The sequence below is a fragment of the Scyliorhinus torazame genome, chromosome 8 (genome assembly GCF_047496885.1).
Source record: "Scyliorhinus torazame isolate Kashiwa2021f chromosome 8, sScyTor2.1, whole genome shotgun sequence".
NCBI lineage: Eukaryota > Metazoa > Chordata > Chondrichthyes > Carcharhiniformes > Scyliorhinidae > Scyliorhinus > Scyliorhinus torazame.
Genome location: NC_092714.1, coordinates 175,691,274 through 175,699,655, shown reverse-complemented (window position 1 = coordinate 175,699,655; position 8,382 = coordinate 175,691,274). Strand labels below are relative to the sequence as shown.

The following is an 8,382-nucleotide window of genomic DNA, read 5'->3' as shown; positions in this document are numbered from 1 at the left end:
ATCCATGGCGCTTTCAGAACCCAGGGGGAAGGGAGTATTCCTTCTTTTCACACGTCTATAAGGTGTATTCGAGGATTGATTACTTTGTAGTGAGTCGGGAGATTTTGGTTGGGGTGGAGGGGGCAGGGTATGCGGGGATGGATATCTCGAACCATACACCCCACTCGCTGGATACTCGGTTCACTACGGGACGAGAGCAGAGGCCGGGGTGGAGGTTTGACTCGGTGTTGTTGGCGGATGGAGGTTTTTGTGATAAGGTGTGGGGCGATTAAGGATTATGTTGAGTTGAATCAGAATGGGGAGGTGTCGGCAGGCATTTTTTGGGAAGCACTGAAGGCAATGGTCCGGGAGAGGAGGAAAATTATTTTGTTTAAGGCTCGTGCGGATAAGGAAAGGAGGGCGGAACATGACTGTCTAGTGAGCGAGATAGTGGAGGTGGACAGGGAATATTCGAGGGTGCCCACCGTGGAGGGATTGGTGAGTGGTGAAAAGTTGCAGGGGCAATTTGACAGGCTGACAACAGGGAGGGCAGTAGGGCAACTGCGTCGGGCAAGAGGGGTGCAGTACGTGTATGGGGAGAAGGCGAGCCGCATGCTGGCGCACCAGCTGCGGAGGCAGGCTGCGTCCAGGGAAATATTGAAGATCCGGACTGGGGCTGGGGATATGGTGCCAGAGCCAGGGAAGGTAAATGAGGCATTTAGAGAGTATTACCAGAGACTTTATGAGGCAGACCCAGGAGGAGAGGAGGGGGCCATGGGGTGGTTTCTGGACGAGCTGGAATTTCTCCAGGTGAAGGAAGCAAAGAGGCAGGCGTTGGAGCAGCCCCTGGGCTGAGGGAGGTGCTGTATAGTTTCAGGGGTATGAGTCGGGGAAGGCCCCTGGACCGTATGGGTACCCGGCAGAATTGTATAAGGAATTTGCAACGGACCTGGCACCTCATCTGTTGGGGGCGTTTAATGAAGCACTGAAGTAGGGGGAATTGTCGGAGACGATGAAGCAGGCAGAAATCACACTAATTCCGAAAAAGGGGAAGGAACCGGTGGAATGTGGGTCGCATAGGCCTACATCACTATTGAACACGGATGTGAAAGTATTGGCTAAGTTGTTGGCGAGAAGGATGGAGGATTGTGTCCCGGGGTGGTTGCAGAAGATCAAACACGCTTCGTGAAGGCAGCTCGCGAGTAATATAAGACGGCTGTTGAATGTGGTGATGAATCCGTCGAGAGCTCTGGTACCGGAGGTGGTGGTGTCCATGGACGCGGAGAAAGCATTTGATCGGGTTGAGTGGCGGTACTTGTTCGAAGTTTTGGGAAGGTTTGGGTTTGGGCTGAGATTTGTGGCACGGGTACAGTTGCTGTATGTGGCATCAAGGGCGAGGGTGAGGGCGAATGATATGAGCTCACAAGGCTTTGACTTACACAGTGATACGAGGCAGGGGTGCCCACAGTCGCCGTTGCTGTGTGCGCTGGCCATAGAGCCATTGCCGATGGCTCTCAGGGGGTCGGCAGAGTGGCGGGGGATTATATGGCGACAGAAGGAGCTTTGGGTGTCGCTCTATGCCGATGATCTCTTGCTGTATGTTTCGGATCCGTTGGAGAGTATGGGAAGGATTAGGGACCTGCTGGGGAGGTTTGGAGAGGTTTCGGGATACAAGCTGAATGTGGGGAAAAGTGAGGTGTTCCCGGTGAATGAGCTGGCACAGCGGGCTAATTTAGGGGGGATGCTATTTACGGTAGCGAGGGATAGGTTTAGGTACTTGGGGATTCAGGTAGCGAGGGGATGGACGGGGCTCCATAAGTGGAACTTAACGAAGCTGGTGGAGGAGGCCAGGGAGGATCTTAAGAGGTGGGATACACTGCACTTAACGTTGGCAGGGAGGTCCAAGTGGTGAAAATGAATATTCTGCCAAGGTTCTTGTTTATCTTTCAGGCTCTTCCAATCTTGATATCAAAGGCCTTTTTTTGGAAAGTGGACACAATCATCTCTGACTTTGTATGGGCGGGAAAGGTGCCGAGGATGGAGAGGACCCTGCTACAGAGGCAGAGGCAGCAGGGGGACTTGGCGTTGCCAAACCTGCTTCATTATTATTGGGCGGCAAATGTGGACAAGAGGCAGTGGTGGTGGGAATGAGAAGGGGTAGAGTGGGTTAGGATGGAGGAGGAATCTTGTGAAGGGTCTAGTTTGAGGGCTATGGTGACGGCAGCATTGCCAATGGCTCTGAGTAGATATTCAGGGAGCCCGGTGGTGCAGTCCACGGTGAAGATATGGAATCAGCTGAGGAGGCATTTTAGGGTGGAAGGGAGGTCGGTGCTAACGCCGCTGTGCGAGAATCATGGGTTTGAGCCGGGATGTATGGATAGTGTATACAAGAGGTGGAGGGAAATGGGGCTGGTCAAGTTGAGGGATCTGTATTTGGAAGCAGGGTTCGTCAGTCTCGAGGAGCTAAAGGAGAGATTATTGCTGCCGAGGGGGAGTGAGTTCAGGTATCTGCAGGTTCTGGACTTTGCGCGAAAGGTCTGGAGGGGGTTCCCTAAGTTGCCGGGACACACCCTGCTGAAGCGACTGCTGCTTCCGGATGTGGAAGGGGAGGGAAGAATTGGGCTGGGGGAGCAGGGAGGTGAGCGGGTGGTGAAGATCAAAGAGAAATGGGAAGCGGAGTTGGGATGGGAGATCAATTGGGGAGTATGGAGTGAGGCACTGAGTAGGGTAAACGGGACCTCCTCTTGTGCAAGGATGAGTCTGATACAGTTTAAGGTGGTGCACAGGTTGCATGTGACTCAGGCGAGAATGAGTGGGTTCTTTCAGGGGGTAGCAGATGAGTGTGAGAGGTGTGTGTCACGCGCACATGTTTTGGAGTTGCGAAAAATTGGGAAGATTCTGGGCGGGAGTGTTCGCGGTCTTAGGCAGGATAGTGGAGGAGGAGGTGGACCCGCAACCTTTGGTGGCGATATTTGGGTTTTCAGAGAAGACAGAGTTCATGGAGAGGAGGAAGGCCGATGTCTTGGCCTTCGCCTCTCTGATTGCACGGCAGCGAATTTTGCTGGAGTGGCGGTCGGCATCGCCGCCGGGGGTAGCGGCTTGGTTGGGTGACCTGTACGACTTCCTGTGAGTAAAGAAGATAAAGTATGAGTTAAGGGGCTCTTCAGGGGGGTTTGAGGAAAGGTGGGAGATGTTTGTGATCGTGTTTGAGGAGCTGTTCGTCGCAGGGGGGTGGGGGGTGAAAAAGGGGAAAAATCTGTCTAGACTGTATAGTTGATTGTTGGGAAGTATGTTTCCCGGGGTGTTTATTCACTGCAACCTGTTTTGATTCATGTTGTAATCAAATACATTTTTTAAAAATCAAAGAGAAATGCAACTCTGAGGAACACAAAAATCGAAGCAACTGGGGATAACCAAGTAGCAGAAACACAGAGTACAATTACCATTCCTCGCAACATGACAGACTGAGATGTGGAAGAACTATCAAGCTTCAAGACCATCTGAATTTGTAAAAACAGAGACTTGGGGTGGGGGAGCAGGGATTGCAGGGAAAGATTGTGTGGTAATACTTCATTGTACGGGAGTAAAGTTTTCTTTGGAGAAGAAGGGTGATGTGTTATGTTTCTACATGCCATTGTAATGTAAAGGTGCTTCGCAGAGGAAGGGTCAATGTGGGACCGGGGAATAGCATCACCCACGGTATGATGTACTGAGTCACCTGGTAACAGACTCAGAGCACACTCTGGAAGCAGCCTATCTGCATGGCAGCAGCTTCATGCATATCAGTAACCTGGGATCTGTAAATAGCTAAAGACAAACAATAAACGGTTCACATTTCAACATATAAGTCTCAAGATCTCATTATTCAGACATCGAAAAGAATCCGTAATTAAGAAAGCAAATGCAATGTTGTCATTTATCTCAAGAGGCTTGGAATATAAAAGCAGGGATGTACTGCTGAAGCTTTATAAAGCATTAGTTAGGCCCCATTTAGAATACTGTGAGCAATTTTGGGCCCCACACCTTAGGAAGGACATACTGGCACTGGAGCGGGTCCAGCGGAGATTCACACGGATGATCCCAGGAATGGTAGGCCTAACATACGATGAACGTCTGAGGATCCTGGGATTATATTCGTTGGAGTTTAGGAGGTTGAGGGGAGATCTAATAGAAACTTACAAGATAATGAATGGCTTAGATAGGGTGGACGTAGGGAAGTTGTTTCCATTAGCAGGGGAGACTAGGACCCGGGGGCACAGCCTTAGAATAAAAGGGAGCCACTTTAGAACAGAGATGAGGAGAAATTTCTTCAGCCAGAGAGTGGTGGGTCTGTGGAATTCATTGCCACAGAGGGCGGTGGAGGCCGGGACGTTGAGTGTCTTTAAGACAGAAGTTGATAAATTCTTGATTTCTCGAGGAATTAAGGGCTATGGAGAGAGAGCGGGTAAATGGAGTTGAAATCAGCCATGATTGAATGGTGGAGTGGACTCGATGGGCCGAATGGCCTTACTTCCGCTCCTATGTCTTATGGTCTTATGGTCTAATCCATATTACAACATCTATGTTGGTGCATGGTGTTACTATGTTGGTGTGTGGTGTTGCTCTGTTAGTGCGTGGTGTTGCATGTTGATGACTCGGTGTTTCCCTGTGACCCAGTGTGTTTCAGCATCAATGTAAATACGATGTATTACATCGCAATCCTCACAGTCTCGAATTCCACATTTCAGCCCCATTTTTATAGAGGGTTACTGGTCCCATTGTTAGGAATCAAATCAGATGTATCTCAATCTCAGATCATCTCACTTATTAATATCTAACACAGTCCTGCAATGTGGACCTGGCATCAGCTTAACTGGACTAGATCCTCACAGATGAGAAAATCAATAGGCGTATAATGGCCCCGTTGGTGAGTGCCTGCATCAATTTAATAATATTTATTCTCAGTTTTAACAAAAGTTGAGCTGAAAATGGATAATTTCACAAATAGTGTGATGTTTGCTTGCTGTGGGATTAAGAGTAGAGAAATATTCTGCCTGCAATGGCCACCTGGAATGAGTCCTTGCATCGTTTCAGCAGTCGGTGTTAGTTTAGTTCAGGAACAATTCTGTGAATGCCAACAGTAACCCGAGTCTCACCACCCAGCGGTTTTCCCATGTCATTGCTCCATGATTCCCAGTCTCTCTGTGCTGGTATTGCCTCACTTGCATGGCGAACCCTACAGTCTCCATGGAGCACTGAAGGAGTGGAGTCTGGTAAGAGGTGGCCCGTTTGCCTGGAGTGTTGGGACTTGTTCCGTCCGTGGGCCGCTCGCCGAGGAACAACAGGCGGCGATTGGCCGAGTCCACTTCGATCCTGACCAGTTCGTACTCAGTGTGAGGGAGCTGGATGCCCAGTGCCAGGCAGCCATTGGTGGAGCTGACCTCCTGCTCCTGCCCCAGCAGCCAAGGGGCAGCCATCCCGCAGGATCCTTCGGTAGAGACGTTCAACAGCAAGATCATGGTCACGTCCAAAGGCGTCACCCACGCCCGCCGTGCTGTGAATGTGAAGTCAGTGCCTCGCCTTTCCCGGGTGGAGGAACTACCCTTGCTGTAGTCACCCCAGGCACGGACCAGGAACGTGGGTCTCCTGCAGGCTGGGTCAGAGAAGTGGGTGTAGTGACCCTCCCAGGTGTGGCTACTGTCGTGAAACACAAAATACCTGGTGAGGAAAAGGACAGCCGGGCGCACCTCGCACAACCGGCTTGCCCACTGCCCACCCAGGCGGGCGGCGGCCTCCTGTTGGGCGGGCAGGATCGGCGGATGGTGCTCATCTGCCCGGTAGATGATCCCGCAGGCCACACACGGGTGCACGTGATGCTGTGGAGCAGAAAGAGGAGAATCTCCATCAGCAAACATGAGCAGAATAAACAGCAAAACCACTCTGAGCATCTGCAGTTGGTCAGAGTTCACCTGGCCATTCATGGGAAGAATTGTTTGTGCTCATTCTGAGGAGAAATTAGAGCACAAATCATTAAATGGAACAATGATGGTTGATAAGGCCATAACTGCAGGACGGATTGGGGGTTGGGGGGGGGGAGGCGGGCACATGGGGGGGGGGGGGCGCATTTATCATGGCTAATCCACCAAACCTGCTCATCTTTGGACTGTGGGGGGAAACCGGAGGAAACCCACGCAGACACAGGTAGAACGTGCAAGCTCCACACAGTCACCTGAGGCCAAAATTGAACTCGGGTCCCTTGTGCTGTGAGGTAGCAGTGCCACTGCCACCCATTAAAGACCTATACAATGTAGTGAAACCATTAGATGAGTTCTGGAACAGCTTATTTACTCAGAGAGTGCTTAGATGGCGCAGCTTTGTACAACAGAGATTAGTTGAGGTGAATAATGTAGGCGCATTTCCGGGAAGGTTAGGCAAGCATGCGAAGGAGAAGGGAATAGAGGATTCAGATGATAAAGTTAGAAGAGAAAGGCTAGGAGGAGCATAAATGCCAGCAATGACCAGTTGGGCTGAATGGCCAGTTTCTATGCATTAAAAACTATGCAAGATCCTGGAGGGGGTAAGAACCCTTTATATTGTCCCCATCTTCTTCCATCGGGCAGGAGATACAGAAATCTGAGAACACACACGAACAGACTCAAAAACAGCTTCTTCCCCGCTGTTACCAGACTCCTAAATGACCCTCTTATGGACTGACCTCATTAACTCGACACCCTGTATGCTTCATCCGATGCCAGTGCTTATGTAGTTACATTGTATACCTTGTGTTACCCCATTATGTATTTTCTTTTATTCCCTTTTCTTCCCATATACTTAATGATCTGGTGAGTTGATTGCAGGAAAATACTTTTCACTGTACCTCGGTACATGTGACAAACAAATCCAATCCAATCAAACACTCTCAGGACAGGTACAACATGGGGTTAGATACAGAGTAAAGTTCCCTCTATACTGTCCCCATCAAACACTTTCAGGGCAGTTACAGCACGGAGTTAGATACAGAGTAAAGTTCCCTCAACACTGTCCCCATCAAACACTTCCAGGGCAGATACAACATGGGTTGAATGGTACCATTCACCCGAGGAAGGAGCAGTGCTCCAAAAGCTAGTGATTCGAAGCAAACCAGTTGGACTTTAACCTGGTGTTGTAAGACTGTGCTCACCCCAGTCCAACGCCGGCCTCTCCATATCATGACTCCCAGGACAGGTACAACACGGGCAGCACGGTAGCATTGTGGATAGCACAATTGCTTCACAGCTCCAGGGTCCCAGGTTCGATTTCAGCTTGGGTCACTGTCTGTGCGGAGTCTGCACATCCTCCCCGTGTGTGCGTGGGTTTCCTCTGGGTGCTCCGGTTTCCTCCCACAGTCCAAAGATGTGCAGGTTAGCTGGATTGGCCATGATAAATTGCCCTTAGTGTCCAAAATTGCCCTTAGTGTTGGGTGGGGTCACTGGGTTATGGGGATAGGGTGGAGGTCTTGGCCTTGGGTAGGGTACTCTTTCCAAGAGCAGGTGCAGACTCGATGGGCTGAATGGCCTCCTTCTGCACTGTAAATTCTATGATAATCTATGAAAACACGCGGTAAGATACAGAGTAAAGCTCCCTCTACACTGTCCCATCAAACACTCCCAGGGCAGATACAATATGGGTTGAATGGTACTCCAGTACCATTCACCTGAGGAAGGAGCAGTGCTCCGAAAGCTAGTGATTTGAAGCAAACCTGTTGGACGTTAACCTGGTGTTGTAAGACTTTTTACTGTGCTCACCCCAGTCCAATGCCGGCATCTCCACATCATGACTCCCAGGACAGGTACAGCACGGGGTTAGATACATAGTAAAGATCCCTCTACACTGTCCCCATCAAACACTCCCAGGGCAGGTACAACACGGGGTTAGATACAGAGTAAAGCTCCCTCTACACTGTCCCATCAAACACTTCCAGGGCAGGTACAGCACGGGGTTAGATACAGAGTAAAGCTCCCTCTACACTGTCCCTATCTAACACTCCCAGGACAGGGACAACACAGGGTTAGATATAGAGTGAAGCTCCCTCTACACTGTCCCTATCAAACACTCCCAGGACAGGTACAACACGGGGTTAGATATAGAGTGAAGCTCCCTCTACACTGTCCCTACCAAATACTCCCAGGACAGGGACAGCCCATGTTAGAAACAGATTAAAATTCCCACTACACCCTTCCATCAAACATATCAGGGTCAAGTATACCATGGGTTGGATACAAATCGATGTACCTCTACCATGTCCCAACACTCTTGAGCAGGTACAGCACAGATTATATGCAAACAGGATAGGCAGAATGGACTCCCTCTGCATTGTAAAAACCATGGTTTTCAATTTTTCATTCAGCAATTTGAGAACAATCCAAACATACGGCCAGAGTAAAC

General features: G+C 50.0%; 1 protein-coding gene across 1 annotated transcript in view; it reads right to left on the bottom strand.

Moving 5' to 3' along the window:
• Positions 1-4,940: 4,940 nt before the first annotated feature.
• Positions 4,941-8,382, bottom strand: part of apcdd1l (adenomatosis polyposis coli down-regulated 1-like) — a 72,135-nt gene continuing 68,693 nt past the window's right edge. The window contains exon 4 of the mRNA XM_072515487.1: positions 4,941-5,834. Coding sequence (XP_072371588.1) covers positions 5,067-5,834 — 768 coding nt within the window. The 3' untranslated portion in view covers positions 4,941-5,066. The remainder of the gene's footprint in view (positions 5,835-8,382) is intronic.